The sequence below is a fragment of the Aythya fuligula genome, chromosome 11 (genome assembly GCF_009819795.1).
Source record: "Aythya fuligula isolate bAytFul2 chromosome 11, bAytFul2.pri, whole genome shotgun sequence".
NCBI lineage: Eukaryota > Metazoa > Chordata > Aves > Anseriformes > Anatidae > Aythya > Aythya fuligula.
This window is the reverse complement of record NC_045569.1, coordinates 9,687,354-9,708,099: the sequence shown is the minus strand read 5'-3', so window position 1 is coordinate 9,708,099 and position 20,746 is coordinate 9,687,354. Positions and strand designations below refer to the sequence as shown.

Sequence of the window (20,746 nt, the reverse complement as noted above, 5' to 3'; positions counted from 1 at the left end):
TGTTAAACCCTCTACTCACTGCTTTCATCACAAAGCTTTTCTCCTGGATCTATTAACCCTCTCATTCACTTCTTCACATTCTAATCAGGCTTTATTTAACATTTCACACTTCTGACACCCTGCCTACAGTCTCTGCTGGCTTACTGGTGACTGATTTCCCTGAGCACTGAGTGGAATCAAATGTCCAGGGTCAAGTTCTGCCCTTGTCTTCAGACCTGGCTGGGGAAAAAATCGTGCTGCCCAGTCCTGCAGGTGTAAACTTGGCTGCGGCTAGGCTGACCAGGTGGCTGGATTTGCAAATCAGTCCTTGACTTCTATGCTACTTCAAACACATTTGAATAAATATTCTGCATACACAGATTTTATCAGCTTGCATTCCTAGTGCTGCAGTGTCCTTCTCTTTGGCATGCCTTAGTCTCAATTAGCCTTAGTCCAGCCAATCTGGAACACAGAGGCAAAACGCACCCCAGACCTCCATGCTTTTTCTCCTGGGCTTTTTCTTTTAGCTCAAGCTGAGGTTTGATATTTTCCCTATCCTAAAAGCATGATTCACCCTCTGGTCTTTGCTTTCAGTCTCTGCCCTCCTACAAGGTCTTTCTGTGGCCCAGCATTGTAATCCCCGTATCTCAGACCTGCTCTAGGCCACCTAATAAAGCCTTTCTCCCACCCCCTTCCATGCAGCAACTTAAACCTCACCTTTCTTAAGCCCGTGCATACTAGCCGTACTTTATGGACTTGAACACCAGCTACCCTCTCACCTAATCTAATTGCACCAGGCAAGGTCAGAATAGTACTAGCACCTCATTCTTCCTCTTCTTAATCTTCACCTGACCCTGACTGTAACACCTCTGAGCCAGCCAGGCCCTTGCTCTCAGTTACACACAGTCACTCTTCAGTGAGCCCTCCTGTTTCGTGGAGGTGCAGACCTGCTGTTTCAACCAGAAGGTGAAGGCAGCTTTTCCTGCCCATATCCTAGAAGGAAAAGCATCACTGCAGCAGCAGCTCCTTTGCTTTAGAAGACGAAATGCCACTGTACAGACAGCAATATACTGCAGGCATGGAAAGAGTGAAGGAATTGAGGCAGTTCCATAAGTTTTTATATCACAGTGAGTGCCCCTGTTTGCCCCTTAACTTCTTACAAATTCGCAGCATCACCTTAAAGCCACCACCAGGCGTTATTGCCACTGCAGTGGTAACCTGATCAATGGTGACATTTCTCTCTGTGCCCTACATTATGCAATTCAACCACCGCGCAATTAATTCGATAGCTACCTGGGGAACCTAACTGGTGCTCCTGAGCTTTGATCTGTGCTTTGGGGTTTGTTAGGTAGCTTCCCTCACAAGCACTGAAGAGATTAATCTGGATATTTTTAAAGGAAGTGCTTGCTAAACAAAGCTGCACGTTCTGAGTGTTTACTTGGGATTTGGAAGAAGATCTCAGAAAGGAAAAAGTGACTTTTAATTTTAGATACCAGTGACATTGATAATGCCAATCTGAAAAGATAGTCTGATACAAAAAGAATCACCCAGTTGCCCTACTATTATTCATCTGATCCCACATCTGTTTCCTCCATGGGTCTGTCTGGATAAACAAATTAAATTACCCGTAAACTGCTGTGGTGTCAAAGACACCAGACCTTTGGCCTCTCACATGAGTTACTCGCAGCCCTGATTTCCTCCAGACAACACGTAAACCACCCTTGGGTCACATAAGGGTTGCAAAGCCCAGTCCTTACCTTCTCCTGGTACTGACGCCGTGAGGAGTCCAGAGACTGGATTAGGGCTGTGGCATGGCCGATGAACATGGCATAGCAGGTGGCACCGACAATCATGCTCAGCATAGTGAGCCACACATCTGACATGCCAACGGGCGCCTGCTGCCCGTACCCAATGCAGAGCATGTGACTCATTGCCTTGAACAGCGCATAGGAATACTGCTTCCCCCAGGAGTCATTCTAAAGAGACAGATAGACAGACAAAGCTTTAGCAGTGGGACACGACATTCTTGGAGATGTACACATTTCAGAAAAGGATACCTAATGTTAGACCCCAAAGTCCATGTTTAAAGCACCCCTGTATGTTAAACAAGCAATTTGATTCCTCGATGGCTTGGAAGTGTTGGGCATGCTGGATTTAAAAACAAAGCCTAAATTCAGCCATCTGACAATAACTGACTTTGGTCAGGGTTTTAGAGGTCCCATGTGCTCTTTCCAGCAAGGCTTTTCAGAAAGAAAGCCAGACTGACACGCTGCTATCCTGGGATAAAATGGGATCATGCACTGGGATAATTTCAAAGAGACCCACATGTGGGAGAAGGGACTGATGCAAATGATTACTCTCCCGGGAAATGGATTTTTCAGAGAACTGGTAAAAGAGAGCCTGAGCAAGGTTGCCAGCAGTAAGATCTTAAAGTGGGGAAAATCACTTCCTCCCCGGCAATTTAGGAAATGTTCAGGATCTCTGGTCATTACCTGAAGAGATGGGAAGGGCAGAAAATTAAGATGATAATGTCCAGACAGCGAGTTCTTTGCAGCTTCAAACTGGGCTTTTTTTCGGGGAGCTGAACAAATGGTCTCATTCGAGAGATGCAATAAACCACCGTGAGAAGCCAGCTGAAGTCAATGGCCTGTTTTGGACACCCTGTGCTCTCCCACTGCAACTAACAGCAGAGGCACCTTGGCAATTATATCATGGGAAAGGGAGAAAAATACAACATAAGCTTCATGACTATTCTGATTAGCTTGAGTTCATGGAACAGCACAAGGTACATTTACTGTCCTGTGGGTATTATATGCTAGCAAGTCCTTGCCACAAAACCTTGTAAAGTAAATGCACTGTCATCACACACTGCTGTTACAAGGCATGTGAAAAAATACCGCTGCTACGGTGACATTCATCACAGCACATAATCTGTACATTCATCAGTCTTCTTTCTGTTCCTAGGAAGGTGCTAACATCGTGGATATAGCAGTGCAGATACATACACCACGGCAACTTAGAAGGTCATGGTGCAGCAGGCCTGCTTTGGGGCTTGGCAGAGATGAGCAATACTTTTGGGAACTCCTTCAGAGAGATGCAGCAGCCTCAGCACCAGTGACCAGCAGTGCTGGACGCCTCCCTGGAGGGATTAAATCACAATCAGGTGAATGGCTGATGACCTGTCTACAAAAACCAGCTTTCTGGGTGTCACTAATGTTGATGGAAATTTTTCAGTAAGCTGACTGGTAGTGAACAGAACCAAAGCGTACTGTTGCTGTTTGGGAGCCGTGGCAAAGAGCTGGAGCCTCCAGAGAGTGGTCACGCTTGGTTAGGAGATAAGCACGTGGACAAAGACAGGCGGTAGTGTTACCTCAGCCCTATTTGGTTACGTTATGCAAGACAGGCCCGGTTCACACTGCAACAAGAAGGGCAAAGCAACACAAGTGACAGCGAAGCGGACACAGAAGCAGCAGCACATCCAGGGTCCCAGAAGGGACCGCTCCCTCCTGGCGCCAGCCTGTCTGGGCTCCCCTCCCTAACAGAGCAGAATCAGTTCACCTCCTGCACTGGAAAAAAATACCTTTGAGTCCTCAGAACAGACAATGCGGCCACTGGGGTCTCTATTCCTGGCTATGCAGTTGGCTTGCTCCAGTGTGACTCTCCAAAAGGGAATCAAAAAGAATTTGTGCTCTGCTGCCTGCACAGGGCCGAATGCAGCTCCTTGAGAGGAGCACGGCAAGGAGAGGAGATAAGAGTCAGTCCTAGCACTAAATACAAACTGCAAGACGTGAAAAAGCATGATTTGGCTATCAATTGAACAATTTGATGCTCCTGGTTGAACAGGGCAGTTTCAGGACAAAAATCCAGCAACCCATGGCGCAGGGGTTAAGCTCACCCCAGCCCACCCGTCTATTATGGACCCACCAGTTGAGTCTGGCAGAGAAAGGACAGAGATGGGCACTTGGCCTGATGGAGCAGCGCGTGAGTTCTTCTCCCCTTGCCCCCTCAGGCCAGTTCTCTTCTTAGCCAGAAGGTTCTCAAAGCAAATACCTTTCCCATGCAGACACTTCTCACCCGCACTGCAGAAATGCTGCTGCCTCCTGAGTTCAGTGTGGCAGTAGTTTAAGAGGGCAGCATCTCCGGAACAGAATTCTGCCAAAATCTCACAGCAAGCTAAAATGGAGCCACAGATCTGTGCTTGAGCATAGTCAAGAGGGATGTTATCTCAAACACATGCCAGGCACTAAGAGTGTTTGCAAACAGGAGTTAAAGTTACTTTGAAGTGGTTTCTCAAACTAGCTTGCTTTCAACATCCACGCTGGCAGGACCATAAGGATTTCTCTAGGATTAGTGTCTGGACTTCAATGCCTCTGCTCAGATCCACCCCTGAATACTTGGAAACACATAGCTGAAACTCTTCAAAGGCAGCATGGGGCTCTGTGCCTTACAGGAGCACCTAGAGAAACAGGACGGGATCTCACAGGACACTGCTGGATCTGAGGAACGTGTGAGTGTGCCTGGCCCAGCCCTCATAGGAGAGGACTAGAGAGAGAGAAGTGGGGAAACAGAAAAGTCCTGGCAAGCTCTTGGGGTAGGGGCGCAGTCCACGGGCACAAGGCAATGCCTGACTTATACCACTGACGTTTCACAGAATTAAGAGTCTGTCTGTAGTGAACGGGTGTATTTTCCCCCTCCAGCTGTCACCCTAGCCAGATGAGCTGGAGGTTATGTGTGGTTCATGTCTGAGACCACCAGCCCAGCCAACCGGGGTGTGAGCACTCTTTGTGAACCCCCTGTTGGTCCCAGCTGTGATATATGCTGGCCACAGGCTGTTACCCCGGGTTTGCTGCTGCCCACCACTTGGGTCGTGCTGCAAAATAAGGCCTCTGAGCATCACTGCCCTCCCCTGGACAACACCATAACTGCTGGGCAGGGAAATGGACCTTCAGATCCAGTACAAGGGACAGGAATAGTGGGGTCAGAGATGGAGCTGAAGGGTCGTACCTCACAGGACAGCACCCGCCTGTTCTGGGCTTGTTTCCAAGGGCAAGTTTTGTGTGGCCTTTGCCTTACAGAAGAGAAGATCCTCTCAGGACTTTGGGTGCACCACGAAGTCTTCACTGCCCATCAGCTTTGTGTAGGACCCCCACCCATGCACACCTTGTTCCTGGAGCTCAGCCTGGGCACCCAGTCCTTGTCAGAGCTGTCAGGGCTGTACCTCTGCCAGCCCTGTCCCCTGGCTGGGCCTTGGACACGTGCTTTAGCCTCATCTCCAGCCCTGCCTCTGGTCACATGTCTTGCCACTCCTAACCGGAATCCCTGGATGGGCCTTGGACACCATTAGCACCTTGCCTTCTCTGGGATGATCAACGGAGCCTTCCATCACCAATTCTGCTCTGCCCACCCTGTTCAGGTCCAGCAGATGAGGGCACTGCCTGTGCAGGGGTCACCTTGCTGACACCATCATGGAGCAGCCCTACCCATGCAGCTGCTCCTTGACAGGTTTATAAAACACAACACTACTACGCAGCTTTGCAGGCCTGCTGAGTGAGGGTATGAGGGAGCTGCTCACCAGAGCCTTAGGGGGAATTAGGAATCAGCCAGGAGCCCCATGCAGGATTGCTCTGTCTTCTACTCTATGTGCTGCACCGGCGTCTCTTCTTCCTTTCTCTCAGCAACACAACAACAGTGTGGCAGGGGAGGGGGTGGTAGGCTCAAAGGGGAGCAGAAGGGAAGATGAGCAGTATTTCCCGTGCAAGGTCGCTGCATTTGACAGGGGGATGTTTGCCTTCCCCGCAGGGTTTATCAGTTGAGCGCCGTACCCAGGGGAGCGAGCCACGTGTTTCCAGCAGCTTTCAGGTCTCAGCAGAGCTCAGATTTCTCTGATGAGGAGCTGCCAGGCGAGGGTCATGGGGCGATGCTGCTGCCCGCACATATGCCTCCCTGGACCTGACTCACCAGTGTTTCCCTTTTTAATAAAGTGCCCTGTAGGGAAGCTAACGCCAAGGCCCCTGAGACTGGGGCTGAGCAATTAATACCGCAGACATCCTTCCCTGCCATGTCAGAGCCCGTTCAGAAAGAAGGCTCACACAGAGTCAGCGCTACAATTGCAAAAGATGAAAGATGGAAACATAGAAAACAACAAAATGAACTGGACCCAGGGATTTATCGAGCCCCTGATATGATTTTGGCAACACCAGATGCTTCACAGATCCCCTGGAAGAGGATCAAACTTTAGGAAGCAGATGGGAGGTGATGAATCTTCTTTTCCTGCTGCACTGGAGTCGGAGCTGGCTTTATGGACTGCCAAGTGGCTAGGTGGGAAACTCTGGAGCAGGGATAAGCAGCACCAGCACACTCAAGGAGCAAGCCTCCAAAGCATTTGGCACCTTACGAATAGCTCCCCTTGGATGCAGCAGCCTCAGAAGATTCCTTTTCTCCCTGCAGTGGTTCCACCCCAATTTTTTTAGCTCCTGTGGGCAGTCCCAGCAGTTGTGCACCCAGTGCGTTTATCCCTTCCCAGCTGTGACCAGGTCCGTACTGGGCATCCCAAGATCCACCCTGGGGACTGTCACAGGCAGATGCCATCGGGGCCTCCCAGCCCTGCCCAGCACAGCTCTCAGAGAGCACAAGCACCATCAGCACCTCAGCACCAAGGCCTGGGAGCAGCCCAGGCCATTGTTTTCTGGCTGTTTCCTGACTTGGTGGCCTCTCCCACCACTTCACATCAGACTACAAGGAAATCGGTGCACTAATCGTGCCATCCACATCCATCGCTAGGGAGCAGGCTCCCAGTGACACATCTGGAAGTCCCAGGAGATCAGAGGACAGAGCCTTAGTGTGAGAAGAAACTATCTGATTCCAAAAATTCTTTTTGTTGAATGTTCTAAAAATGAGCTATTTCAGGGCTGGCATTTTCCTGTACAAATTTTGGAATGGAAGCCACCTAAATTCTAGGTGGGGCAGATAACCATCTCTCCAGCTCCCCATCCCAGTTTCCTGAGATTCCATTTCTGAGACAGTCATTGAGATCACCATTTTTTTTCACTTTTAAGAAATGGAAAAAATGAAAGTGATTTAGCTGCAGATGAGAAGCTGAAAAAAAAATCACACAAGGCAAATTTAATTCCCAGCTTCACAGGCTCTCAAGGAGGGGAAGACAAGCACTGCAGCATGAGTCCTTGCCTGGTAAAGCCACGCTCTGAATAAAAAGTTTCTATCCTATCCTTCCTGGAGACTCTGCTGAGTCCTCCTGCCTGCAGGACACATCCTTCCCCCTCCTCCTCAGCCCTGCAGCTAATAAAGGTGCCCAGCCTAAGCAGTAAGAACATGAGGTGGCTCACCCTTTGATCTGCGGTTTTCACCCAAGCTCTCAATGCACATAAACATATCCTCAACGATCATTTGGCTAACGAGCACTCCCTCTGCAAGAAGACTGAACCACTTAAGTGGGAAAGAGCAGGAAGCAGGACTGGGAAACGTATGTGAGGAATAAGGAAACACGGTTCAGATCTGCTGCTCTCAGACTGTCCTGCAAGGACACCGTGGCTGAGCCACTTCATCCAATGGGGATGATTCGCCTGCACCTCTGAGCTCTCCAGGACAAGGAGCTGTCTGTCCTTTTGAACCTGAAGAGCACAAGCACAATGAGGCCTTGATCTGTCATTGCTCCTGCCATATAAATAATAAAAAGGCAGCACTGGGGAAGACAGGGCAGCTGCTGCATGGGTTGTTCCTCTGCTATAGATAAATAAGGGACTGGAGTCTCCAGAACTGCCAGTCTGGCACCTTTCAACAGCAGGAAATGAATGATTACTGCAGAGGGAAGAAGTAACAAATAAACCCCCAAACAGACGACTTTTTCATGGCTGCTCACTCATCTCAAGCATGGGCAGCATGTGCCCACAGCTCCGCATGTGGGAGGCATGGAAGTTGGCAGTTTTAAACATTTTACATTTGTTCTGTTCTGCATGAGTGCCTGATATTATTTTTTTTTAAAGAAGGAACTGGCTGGGGGAATCTGGAGGTTAAGAGCTGCAATAAGAGGCAATTTTTTAAGCTTTGTCAGTTGTTGCTGCTTAATCAACTGGACATTGTCCCTTTGAATAAAAGATCCTGAATTCTCAGTGAGACAGTTGAAAGGTACCATGAAATCCCCGCGCATGCACCATATGGAACAGATCTCCCTCACAGCAAACAGCGCAGTGAGCAGCACAGCTTGGGACATTACAGGGAAGTCTGGTCGCTGTTCCTACAACGGAAGGCCAAATTGTGGCTTGTCTGCTTCAGCCTGGTTTAATGGGATATTGTGCAGCTCCCCAAGGAGCAGCAGGCAGTGCGATCACACCCACCCTTCATGTGGCTATGGAGCAGGAGGCTCAACAGTTTCCTTGGGACCAGTAATGGGAATTAGGATGTTACGGATAAGACCCAGCTATGGCTCTAGGGCTCCCCTGCCTCTTCCCTTTGGCTCAGCAGAAAGAGGGATCTCAGATCCCAGCAGAAAGACGCTCTCATTTTTGCTCTTTGCTGTCTCCTGCCAGGAGGGGGAGCCTGACTCCTGCCTTGCGCTGCAGGCAGCCCACAGCAGGCTGCGCTGGGGCTCTGCTCCGACACTGCCATGGCTCTACCAGCGCTTGCTGGACCGTGGAGGATGCCCCTGAAAGGACGTGGGGTAAATGGGAAGCTGGGGACACCACGTTAGTGCTGGGAGGCGACCAGGGGCCTGGGGAACATGACGGGCAAGCACTTACCACCATGCGGTTGAGGGATACCCAGCAGTCATCAGGGAAGTCCTGCAGCATGGGCACGAGGAACTGGAGGCAGCCATCCCAGTGACACAGCAGCAGCATCATCCCGATCAGGTTCACAATGCGCACCACCGCGCTAGCCAGATCATAGGTCATGTGGAAGATCTGCAGGGGACAAGAGGGAGCAGATTAGATGGCAGCTCCCCAAACAACCAACCCAGCATAATTAGACGCAGTATCGGGGTCAAGAGCCTTGCTGATGTGACAGGAAAGGCTGCATCAGCTCAGCTCGGGTCAGTCACTGTACGCGAGCAGAGCCAGCTGAAAAAAAAAATAGATTAAAAACCAAAATACAAAATTGTAAGCACTCAACCCTCTTGCCCTTTGATTTTACCTTCAATTTACATTGAAAGCTCCATAACTGCTCTTATAAAATAAGTTGGTTGCAAATATTTCCAGAACATCAGCCACACCTCAGAAATAAACTCCATCATCACATCTTTTTAACCGCAGTGACCTTCTTTGATTTCTGCTCTTGTTGGATATATGTGTTGCACTGACCCATGGCTGAAGCTGTCTTTGTATCAGATGTTGGATGTAGCCTCTGTATGTATCAAATGCAAGAAAGAACAGCCTCAAACTCAGCAGACTTCTACCAGAGCACCTGGTTTAACTAATTCTTGTACCAGCTGCTGCATCACTTCAAGTCTTACGAGATGGATAAGAAATTGCACTTAAATGAAGTGCAAGGAAAAGAAAAACATGCCAGAGCTACACAGCAGCTCTTCGCAAGGACACCCAGAAACCTGACAGAAAGGAGCTGCAACCCCTTCTCTGCAGCCAGTTCTCTGATTTCTCTGATACCAAGGAAGCCTACATCCCTCTCATCCACAGCACTAGTCATAAGCAGGACACACGGAGACAACTGGGTACTCCATCATCAAATCCACATAGGTAGTCAAGAATTACTTGATGGACACTATTTGGGGGGGACTTTGTTGTAGAGACATTGAGGGTGCTTGGCTCTTTTATGCCCAGCAGCCCTAAGCTACATGCCTGCCTAGGACTAGTTTTCCTTGCCCTGCAACATGTCACGGTGAGCAGCAGCAGAGCCCTGGAGAGCATGGTCACCCTGTGTGACTGAGCACAGAGCCTCTTCCAGCCTCTTTTCCCATGAACACATCCCATGAAGAGGGGGAGCAGGGAGCAGCCCCTACATGCTGCTGTAGTAGCAGCAGTCCCTCCAAGGAAGCAGGATTGTTGGGATGCAGAGGAGGCAGCATGGCCACCTACTACAAGGGAGATGCTCTCGCTCTGACATCACCCCGCAGAGACCCCGAACACATCTGACATCTTTTCCCACACGCTGCCGCATCGCCACAGCAATCTGGGAGGGATGGAGGCCTGAGAGCCATGCCCTAGCGTGTCCTGCCCTAGAGTTCCACCTGGAGAAATATTAATCACCACTCCCCACACACAGTGCTGTGCTGCTGCTGCTACTGGAGGAGTGAAATATTTGCAGGGCTGGGTGTGAGTGCAGCAGAGACTCACTGCTGTCACAGCCGGGCCCTCTCAGGAGGCCTCCCCGTGGTTTGGAGGCACGTGCAGCCTGGCTGGTTTGTGTCTCAGCCCGCAACCCGGTGACACAATGTCCTACTTGGATTTAATGGAAGGAAATGGAAACAGCATGCCTCCTGGTGCTGCTGCAAAGCTGACCTCCAAGTGAGCCACGCAGAGCGCATTTATCCAGACCTGCAATTTCCCTAGGGGTGTAACAAGATTTACTCTCAGTTCTTCAGATGTAAAATAAGCCACAAATGCGACTTTCTTACGAGTTGGCCAAAAGACAGGGAGACACTGACACAGGCTTATATAGGGTGGCAAAGCCATTTTCAGTTTGCTGAGTTATGAACAAAAACAGAGAGTGCAGTGACAAAAACTGCAGGGAGAAGCATTTCCTGAGTGCTGAACAGCTCCACGGAGCCCCAGTGCATAAAGCTGGGGCAGATGATTACTGAGGAGCTGTCTGTCTGTCAGGGAAGCAGGGGACAGGGCCGTAGGCATGCTGTGTGACTGTATGGCAAGGTCCATCTACCTGCTTGCTGCTCTTACAGGGTTAGCCCTGCTCCTTGCAGCCACCAGCAGCAATATGAACCTGCCATCCTTGCCAACATCATGGACTGGCTCCTCTGCTCCCACAGTGAGTCAGTCTGAGCAGCTAAAAAGGCAGAAAACTAATGTTATGAAAGAAAGGAATCGTGTTTGTCAGTTTAGCTCCCTAAATTGGCTCATCACTCTGTTGTCAGAGCTAGCTGTTCAATTTCAATGCTCGTTGCCACACCAGATATTAACACTTCCCTACCTAATCAGGATGCCACGAGGTCACATGCATTAGGAGATGCCAGCATGCTCAAACCAGACCAGAAGGGAGCCACAGAAGAATGCCGGGAAGCAGAATGATGAATGATGTGGATAGCTGCTTCTAAACCCCATTATTTCCGCTGCATCCAAGGTGCAGCTGGAGTCCACAGTGTCACTTAGCATGAGAAAAGCCATTCTAATGATATTTCTGAGCTGAAAAGAAGAAAATATCCAAAATCCAGCATGAAAGGCTGTTCTAGGAAATCCGACTCTCAATGCTGACTCAATAGGTCAGTATGAAAGCCAAGCACATAATTCATAAAGAATAATTCCTACTGGTTTCACCTTTTTTTTTTTCCATTGCAGAAACGATCATTCTCATTTAGATAACCCGAAGTGAAGCCAGCCTATCTGAGTGACAGCCATGGGCTATGGTTTTAATGAAGCCAGAGCAGCAGTTTGCAGAAGGATCACTGGGTGGATCTTTTGTATTGCCAGGGTTTTACTATATTAATTACTTTTCCTCTCCCACCTATGTGTGTTTTTCAAAGAGCTTCAGCCCTCCTGTAACCCAGGGAACTCCAGCCAGGGAGAGAGAGAAACCCAGTCTGGTTTAGGAAGTGCCTTTCTTCCTTTAATATATTAAAAGTAGAGAGTGAAGAGCCTGAGGGAATGGATGGTTTAGGGGAAAGGTAAATGGATATGGGGCTTCTTATACGATGAATGGCATCTGTTCTGGTCAGGGTTGGGCAGCAAGCCCTTATCCCGTGGTGCACCTGCAAAATCCAGCCGTAAATGAATGTGTTTGTTTCTGCCACTGGGTCCTGCTGCTTTCTCTCACTCTCTAAAGGGTGGCTTCAGCTCACCTACTGTGGGCCTAGAGGCCATTAGTCACTAGATGGAAGCACGCCTACTGAGGGCAAGACATCTGGTTTGCAGCACTTGTGTACCTGAGAAGGGGACACATCACATCTCAGGAGTTCCTGCTTCTCTCTGCTGCCCATAGCGTAAGCCTGGGTCAGAACTCCAGCTGTAAATGTCTGAGCTGCAGGTAAGACAAATCTAATTTCAAATGTCAGTCTGTGGAGCTACCAGCCCACTCCTTGGAATACATTTGCATTCACGTGCAAGAGAAAAATATGAAACACTCACCCTGCAGCACATGGGAATAACAGTGCAGGGGTGGAATGAACACCTTTCACTGGGAAGAAGCTCCTGTAAATGCACTGCGGCACTGCAGGGAATGCTAACTCCAGGAGTGTGCTGGAGAGGGCCTCGCCAGTGCTGCAGAGCCCAGAAGCAGCCTCCAGCTCACCAGGGAGAGAAACCTTCCAGAATAGCTGCTCCAGGAGCAGAGGAACACGCACGGTAATTGGTACTTCTCTGGTTTTCATTATTAACACTTGGGGCTTTCTTGTCCTGTTGTAACACAACCCCAGCTGGGTCCCAGCGCATTACACCTCTGTCTGTCCCTGGAACTGCTTTTGCCTGCCGGCTTTCAGCTGCCTGTCATTTAGAGGAAGGGAGTGGGGAGGAGGAGGAGGAGAAGGAGGAAGCATGGACTCTAGCTTAAAGGTACCTGTTTCCAAGGGCATTTTCTGATCGAGCCAATAGTGCTGTTATTTGACTGTCCAGAACAAGCTGTGGCTTCAGAATCCCTGCCACAAAGTCCACTCTGTGCTTCTAGCCAAAGGCACCTTGCGGCACTCTCTAAAAGGATAGGTGGGGGAAAGTGGAAGGACCAAAGCTTTCCTCAGCAAAGTCATCTCTAGGTATAAGGGCTCCGTCTTGGAAATCCAGCCCATACTGAGCAAACTATCTGTCAGGATCCTAATGGCATGAATCCACGATCCTGGAAGTCCCAACTAACTCCATGCAGCACCCCTCACTTGGCTCTCTGCTGCAGCAGGTTTCCTCTGTCCTGAACCTTTGAGCTGGAAGAAATCAAAGACACCTTGGAGAATTGGGGGCCTGGCTCTGGCAGTGAAACGAGGGCTTTGATTCAAGTCGAAGCTGTATATTTAAGTGTTGTATGTTGGCACATAGCTTGCTGTGGCCATCCAAACCACTAGGTCAACAATATTTCTCAGATCCTTGCGAGCGATGCTGCATTGCCGTGTCCGTCTGTCTTGGGACCACAACTGCAAGCTCCTGGTGGCTCTGCATGGGCTGGAGGTGCCGTGCTTGGAAGAGGCAGATTGTCCTGAGGGGCTGGGGACTGCGATAAGGCGTAGCGATGATTCTGTTTGGAGCCAGTGTTTGAGCCGGAGCTAGACACCCTGCCAGACAGAGCTAACAGCATGCACAGTCACTCAGCTGAATGCTGGCTCTGCGCAGAACTGCCTTGCATCCGCTGGGTTTACGAACAGATTCTGCACCACAGGAAAGCAGTGAAACTGCCTGTTGCCCTTCACTACCTCTACTAGCAATATCGCAGGATTTCTGTAGCACTGCATCCAAACTGAGAAAGCCTGCTGGTCCTAAGCCAGTTCTGGCGTCTGTAGCCACACCGTGGATAACACACAACTGTGATAAATCCCCTGTGGCTAATCAAGTGGCTGTGACACTGCTCCAGCTTAATAGAAAGCAAAGAATCTACTCTTAATTTATGGCTTAAAATCCCAAAGACCTTAAAAGGAAACATAAATATCAAAAGAGACCCAAAACGTTATCATATGTTATTCTGAGAGCTGTAGGGGTCAGAGTTAAGGTTGTTCTGCAGGGAGGAAATATGTATTTTTATTCCTACTTAAGAAGAATATTTGTGGACTCTGGGGAAGAAGGTTGAGAGGTCTCTGAGTTCACCTTCTCATACTTGGCTTTTGTAGTTAAAATCAGAGGTAAAGATATCTTTTCCTCACAGAGGCACTGGCCTTTCCAAACCTAGGTGCTCAGTCTCAATCTGCTGGAGACAGGTGACTGCTCTGAAGAACTTTTTGGGAGCCTGGCCATGCAGCTCCATCCTGGAAGGCTGAAGGGAGGGAACAGACAAACAACTGGCAGAGCTTGCAGGAGGGGCTTCCCCCAGAAGAGGAATCCTCTCTGGGCACATACAGCATCACGCACGTTAGAGCACTGAAGCATGGAAGCCACGAGCATACACGAGGCACACGCAGAGCCAAAACCCCTGAGCAGTTCAGACACTGCTAAAGACATGCAAGAAGTTAGAGTAAGGAAAGAAGGGGCAGCTCCCCAAGACATTCAGCCTGTCATGTAGGCACACACCATTGGGAAACACAGTGTTTCAGCAGAGCAACACAGAAGACCTCAGCTGCTGATGCTGTTGATGAGAAATGCATCATCAGCCCCTTTATTTGCTCCTTCCTCTCCCTCCCCAACTTTGTGTTCATTCTTCCAGGGATGCCACATTTAAGCTGTGCCAAAACATAAAGAAATCCTACCCCAAAAGGCTTGTTGTCTCCAGTAACTCATCAGGCCACGCATTTTGTTCTTGTGGATGAATAGACAAAATGCTGTTCTTGCCACTAAAACATACAAGGATAGAAACTTTGAATTTCTAAGGCTGCTTTTGCTCAGACTGGACTGCTGAAAAGAAGCTTAAGAAGGAAGGAAGGAAAATTATGTAAAGGAACACAATCAGGCTTATTTACAACCTCACAGCATACTGGGAAGCAGAAGGCCCATATGAAGGCTCAGCTTCGGGTCAGACAGCTTTGGGCTGTGCTAATCACACTGTGTTTGGCAGAACGGTGAGGGAGGGAGGGAGCTCTGGGATCCAGATTGTATTGGGACAACGCTGAAAGCACCAGCCAGCACAGAGCAGATGGACTGGAGACGGGAAATCATCTGTGGTGCACAGCTACATCTGCAAGCAGTGTGCAGATTCGGGGCTGACAGTTTGAGACGGTGTGGGATTTGGTTCTGCCCGCTTTTTGCTGTGCCAGCAAGGAAAACTATAGCCAGAAGATCAAGTTTTAGATGAAGGCAAGGGTTTGGGGTTGATTCTCTTTTTATGCTTGCTTTGCACCGAACGACATAATCAATGTCAGCAGAGTTGCTGATGCTGCCTTGAGTCAGGGTGAGAGGAGAAGCAGGTCCGTGATTCACTCGGTGTAACACTCACAGGGGGAGATGTTCGGGAGCGTGCCTGTCGCAAGGCTGCCTGAACAGTGAGTTGGAGGGATGTGCATTGAGTGCCAGGTGTTAGGAGAGAGATCCAAGTAGATTTTACACTTTAAATAATAATCCTTTGTGCTGCTGTGGCAGTTTTCATCTGAAGGTCTCCAAGGGCTCGGCTGACATTAATCTGGTGTGCTTCAATATCTCCAGTGAATGTGTTATCTCCATTTTCCTAGATGGGCAAAATGAGGCACATAAAAGGGAAAAGCCACGGGCGCAGGAAGCTTTAAGCAAAGTTTTAGATCAAATCTGGGGACACCAGCTTTGGAATCCTGCTCTACCCACTGCCCATGTGGTGGGGCTCCCATACAGAACCAAGGAGCTGCCCTTAGCAAGGGCCACTGCAGTCCAGAAGCAGGGCAGGGGGAAGAGATCCCCGAACAGCCCGTTGCTCTCGAAGCCCTACAAGAACATGATGCAGGTCTGCAGACCTCTACCTCCTCCTGAGGTCTTTTAACTCTTTCCAGGCAGCTGGTGTCTGGCTAAGGGAAGTTCTCCAGCTATGAGATAGATATGGGGCCGTAGACAGGGAGCAGCAGAAAGCCCAAGCCAAAAGTAAAAGAAAAAAAAAAAAAAAAACAACACAACTTTTCTTGCCTTCTCCCTCAGAGACTTGTGTCTACTGGAAAATATTTACAGCAGAGAAAGGTGAAATAGCAGGACTAATTAGCACTGAGAAAGCTGGCATAGATGGCAGATGTTTATGGATATATATAAACCCCAAAGATCCTGCCACCACCATGTGTTTTGCCTCTTGCACTCTCAGAGTTCGCGTTGTCTTGACAACAGCCCCCCTTCCCCTCCCCATGCCACCCCCCAAGCCTAGACTTTAATCTTCCTCCTTTTAAGAACTTTTGTCACCACGGCAACATGACACAGACTTTTAAAAATATTTTCTAGCACAACTCAGACGACTGCCTTCCCTGCATGGTTTTCTTTAAACCTCGCGGATGAAAACATTCGGGGTTCCATTCTGCCTCCACGGAACCGAGCTGGAAGCACCTCGGGTGCTGTTGAGCAGGGCCAGGAGTTGGCCACTGCCCCCAGCCTGGGGGGACGATGGCAGCTTCTGATCCCAGGGAACGTGTCCCAGAGCTGCAGGGTCCATGCACAGCCTGGGGCCAGGAACTCCACGACTTTGGAGCATGTGCCCCTTTGCTTTTCAACGGGGCTTGTGTTCTCATACGCCTACAGCTCAGGTTTTCAACAGTATTCGTGCATCTCTTGATATAGTTAAACGCCTTTGGAAGAAAAAAAAAAAAAAAAAAACAAGCCCTGGAGCTGTAAGTAGGTTAGGTGTCTAGCTCTCTGTGGGAATGAGATATCTTACCTGCCTAGGCATTTTTTTAAATCTCTCATGGCTCTTATCTGCATCTTTGGGGGCAGTGATTCTTCTGAGAGGCCAGCAATGAATCACTTCTGGAAATAGGTCACGGGCTTTTTTGGAAGTTTAAGAATGACCACAGTCATCAGGCAAAAGGCCCATCCGGCTCGGTGGCTATACTTAGGTACGCCTAGGGAAAGAAATATCTGGGAAGGCAGAGGGGAAAGGAGGCATAAATACCTGAGAGAGAGACAAGATACACAAGCGGTTTGAAACCAGGGCGGTGGAGGTGGCCGGCACAAGAGAAGGCAGCCGGGTGGCGAGCTGAGGTCATCGATGGACGACTTGGATGACGGAGGTGAGGCCAGGCTGCAGACTCTGCCAGAGGAACCTCAGCTGTGGCCTGATCAAAAATTCATCAAGCTAAGTGGGAAGACACCCCCTGAGTCCATTGAGCTACCAGGCACAAGGCCAATTAAAACAGTTAGCACGGGCAAGTAATGAGGCAAAATAATACTGGAAATATTGACCATGCTGTGCTGTCGCCTAGGTCGGGCACAGCCCTCCCCTCAGAGCATGGCTCTATTTTCAGGCAGGAAGCTGAAAAATTGCTTGAAAAAACATCAGCTGGCGAGAGGAAATGCTGCTCTCCAAGCAATGTGCTGCTCGGCCTGTGGAATGCATCGACGCAGGAATGCTTGAGGCCAGGAGCTTGGCAGGTATTGAACGCACACCTAAATAGACACCTGGCTGAAAAAGAGTAACTTTAAAAACTAGGATATATTCTTCCTTTTCAGAGCTTAAAAAAAAATAATAAAATGACCGAAGAATAGATCTACCTGCAAGCAGATTATTACAGAGCTGTTGTTCTGGAATTCATCACATGCTCCCTCTGAAGCATTTCATCACCATTAAGTATGGGAGAGCGGAATGAAGGAATCTCTGGTCTGCCACACTGCTTCTCCTTCTCCATTTAAATACATGAAAGAGCTGGACCCAGAGAACCAAGGACTGTCAGCAGGATTTTTAGCCGCAAACACACAGAAGAACATGAGAGAAAGAAAATGAGATCCAGAGAAGAGGCCCTTCAAACAACAGAGAATCACCTCAACATTCAGACTGCCTGCAAAACAACCGCAGCTCATGTTCTAGAGAAAGCTGCCACAAAACACGAGCAGTGACCTTTATTTTCATAGTTCCTTCAGTCACGCTTGAAGTTTTTTAGCCTAAGATTCGTACCAGATTTAAAAAATCCAAGGCTGTCTTTCAACACACTTACAGACTCCTGTGACTGGCAGCCAGGCTGTAACAGTAATTCATTAGGACCTGCCCAGGAAGTGCAAACTCACCCAACAATTACAGAACTTGGCAGTTTCCTCTTGATCAATTAGTATGTCTTTAGTGCTTCTTGCCCTTCAGTGGAGAGAGGCCTTTATTAACTTTCTGTCAAGCCCCACTCAAACACAACAGCACAGCAAGAGGGTGAGGCAGAAGGCTCACACCCCAAAATGAAATGAGCTCGTTGTCTCCAAAGCACTTCTCTGCACCAGCATCCCAGTTCTGGAGCCAGTGTTTAAAGGACTAGCCTTTTGGGAGACTGAAATGACAGCAAGTTTTCCTCCTCCCATTTTTAAGCAGCAGATAACATCGTTTTCAAAGAGGTGCATCTGCCGGCCGAGGCTGCAGCTGCGGGACGTTTGGCTGTGCTTCTGTCCTCCAGCTTCATTCGATTACAGCCTCAGCAACCCAGCCCAACTTCCACCCCTGACTTTTTTATGCTGTTAGTGACTGAAACACCTGTGAAAGGAAGCAGCCTGGCAGGCCTGGAGCCTTAAATAGTTTCCTGTGCCACGAGGCAGAGAGTGTGAGCAAGATAATGACAAGCTCCTCTGGCTGCAAACTCAGTGACACTGGATGTGTATGGAGAGCAGAGTTCACGGATTGAGGATGCTCAGCACAATGGCCTGATTTTCCAATGGGCTGAGCATTTGCCTGCAGAGTCTCCATTGATCCATATTGGGCCCTTTCTTTTTCTTGCGAGTAACGTCTCGCAGGCGGCGGATGAAAAGGAAGGTGTACTTGACACCGCAGCAAAAGAAACGCTGGGCTGCAGCAGCACACAAATTCAGAACGGAGGTGTGCCAGGTCACTGGGGAGGCTTCAGTTTGGTCCTCAGTAGCACAGATTTGAATGGTGGTGTTAACATTGCTTTTATGACTAAATTACTTTGATGAAGGCTGGTCTGAATAAGTCCAACGAGGATCTGAATCATCTTTTGGGGGACCTCAACCAGTTTGCCAGCAGCATGCCAAGAGATTTCATTGCACAGACTGATGGAGATTTATTTGCATACGGTGTCACACGTCGCATCCTGACCAAGACAAGTAACAGGAGAGACAAACGCCCTCCCACTCTTTCAGAGTAATAATAGCAATATAACCTTTTCAGTACTGCCATGTGCACCTTAGAGAAGACATCTCTTAAAAGGACAGTGCAGAGAGAAGAACTCCTTGGGTAACATACCTAAAAAAACCTGTACCCTCCCGTAAGCTTCCCAGGGCAGAGGATGGTCCAAAATGAGGGGAAGAGGAGCTGCTGAAGGAAGTGCAGCCACCACCCTCACACCACGCAGGCTGCGGTGGACCAAGGAAGAGGGAGGAAGTGACATTTTTTTAATTCACTTTAGGGATTTGGGGCACAGAAAAGTGATACTTTTTACTTTAACTGACAAGCGCTAGATTATATTTATGAAAATATGACAGCATCCTGCTATGGTTGTACAGAGATACTTTGGGTGATTATAAAACAAAGAAAGTTCTGTAAGTCAGAACAAAGATGGTTAAAAGCCGTATTTAAACACTACCTAAAATGTTCCTAAACCTCCCTTAATACATGCTGGGCAGGAACATAGTCCCTAAAGGCTGCCATTTTAATTATAAATGCATGAGGAAATGGTGCCTGTTGACAGGTATCAAGGCAAAAATACCCAGAGCTGCAGCCAGGAAAAATGAGGAAATTTGTGCAGCTCTTTTAGGGGTATAACATAATAACACCACACTAATAGCAGTAATAGTAGTAATGAGAGTTTGACAGGGATGCTGTACATCCAAGCGAAACGCCAGGTCTGCAGCTGTGCCTCAGAGGCTGAGCTCTGGAGTAACGTCACCCAGCGGAAGTGTGGCGCGAGCCCCTCTGCACTGTCCCAGCACAGGGCTCTTCTATCCTAGAAACACATCTTCCAGATATGGCACCCTTTCTTTGCAGCAAACCCATACCAACCAACAGTCCCAAAGGTAAAGGGTGCTAGCAATTGCTTTTAAGGGCCACACCCTTTCACAGGCAAGTTTTTATCTCTTTTTTTTTTTTTTCCTGAAAGGATGAGGCATGAGGTACTAGGTCTCTGCTGTCACTGCTGGAACAGAGCCAGGTACCAAGGTGCTCACACAAACATTAACAAAGTCCTAACGAACCCTTTTCTTCTTGCTGCATCATATAATCAGCAAGTATTTTATTTTTTCTCCAAAAGGCACACTCCCTCATAGAATTATTGAAAGAAAGTGACTTGCTTTGGCCCTAGTGCTGCCATTGTCCTTCAGAAATAGCTTTGCTGCTAACTCTGATCAAATTTTCATTTTAGTCCTGATGGAACGTGACCCACCACCCTTTCCTGACGCAATCCTCTCCTGCCCTGTAAGCCCGGCTCCCTTCCCACTGGTAAACATGCAGAATAATTCCATTAACTGCATGAGCAGAACAAGGACAAACCACATCTAGTGTCCATCCCAATCGCTCTAGCAAGCTCTTAGGCAGCAACCAGAATCAGGAAATCCAGAAGGAGGCAGAGGAAACCTCCCATCGGGCGGAGGGAAGATAACCCACCTCCTTGGAAGACATCACCTGAATGTGTAATAGTGAGAGATTGATTTAAACTTGGAAGCAGGAGTGTTTTTTAACCTTCCGAAGCTCTTGCCTACCTTTTGACTCTGGATGTTCTTATAGCTCACATAAACATCCAAACTGCCCTTGAATTGTGCTGTCTGTGGAAGAAGCTCCGATGTCTGAATGCACGCCATCTGAAAGAGTATTTCTTTGAATTCATTTGGAATTTGCTGCCTTTTCAATTTCACTGACTGCTCCATATCCTTCCTGTATGCAGCAGGCAAAATATATATGGCCCTCATCTTTTTCAGGC

General features: G+C 48.7%; 1 protein-coding gene across 1 annotated transcript in view; it reads right to left on the bottom strand.

Annotated features, from left to right (window-relative positions):
* The window catches only part of HCN4 (hyperpolarization activated cyclic nucleotide gated potassium channel 4), a 97,908-nt gene that overhangs the window by 32,135 nt on the left and 45,027 nt on the right, over nt 1–20,746 (bottom strand). Inside the window, exons 3-4 of the mRNA XM_032194909.1 lie at nt 8,733–8,894; nt 1,737–1,955 (exon numbers count right to left, since the gene is read on the bottom strand). Coding sequence (XP_032050800.1) covers nt 1,737–1,955; nt 8,733–8,894 — 381 coding nt within the window. The remainder of the gene's footprint in view (nt 1–1,736; nt 1,956–8,732; nt 8,895–20,746) is intronic.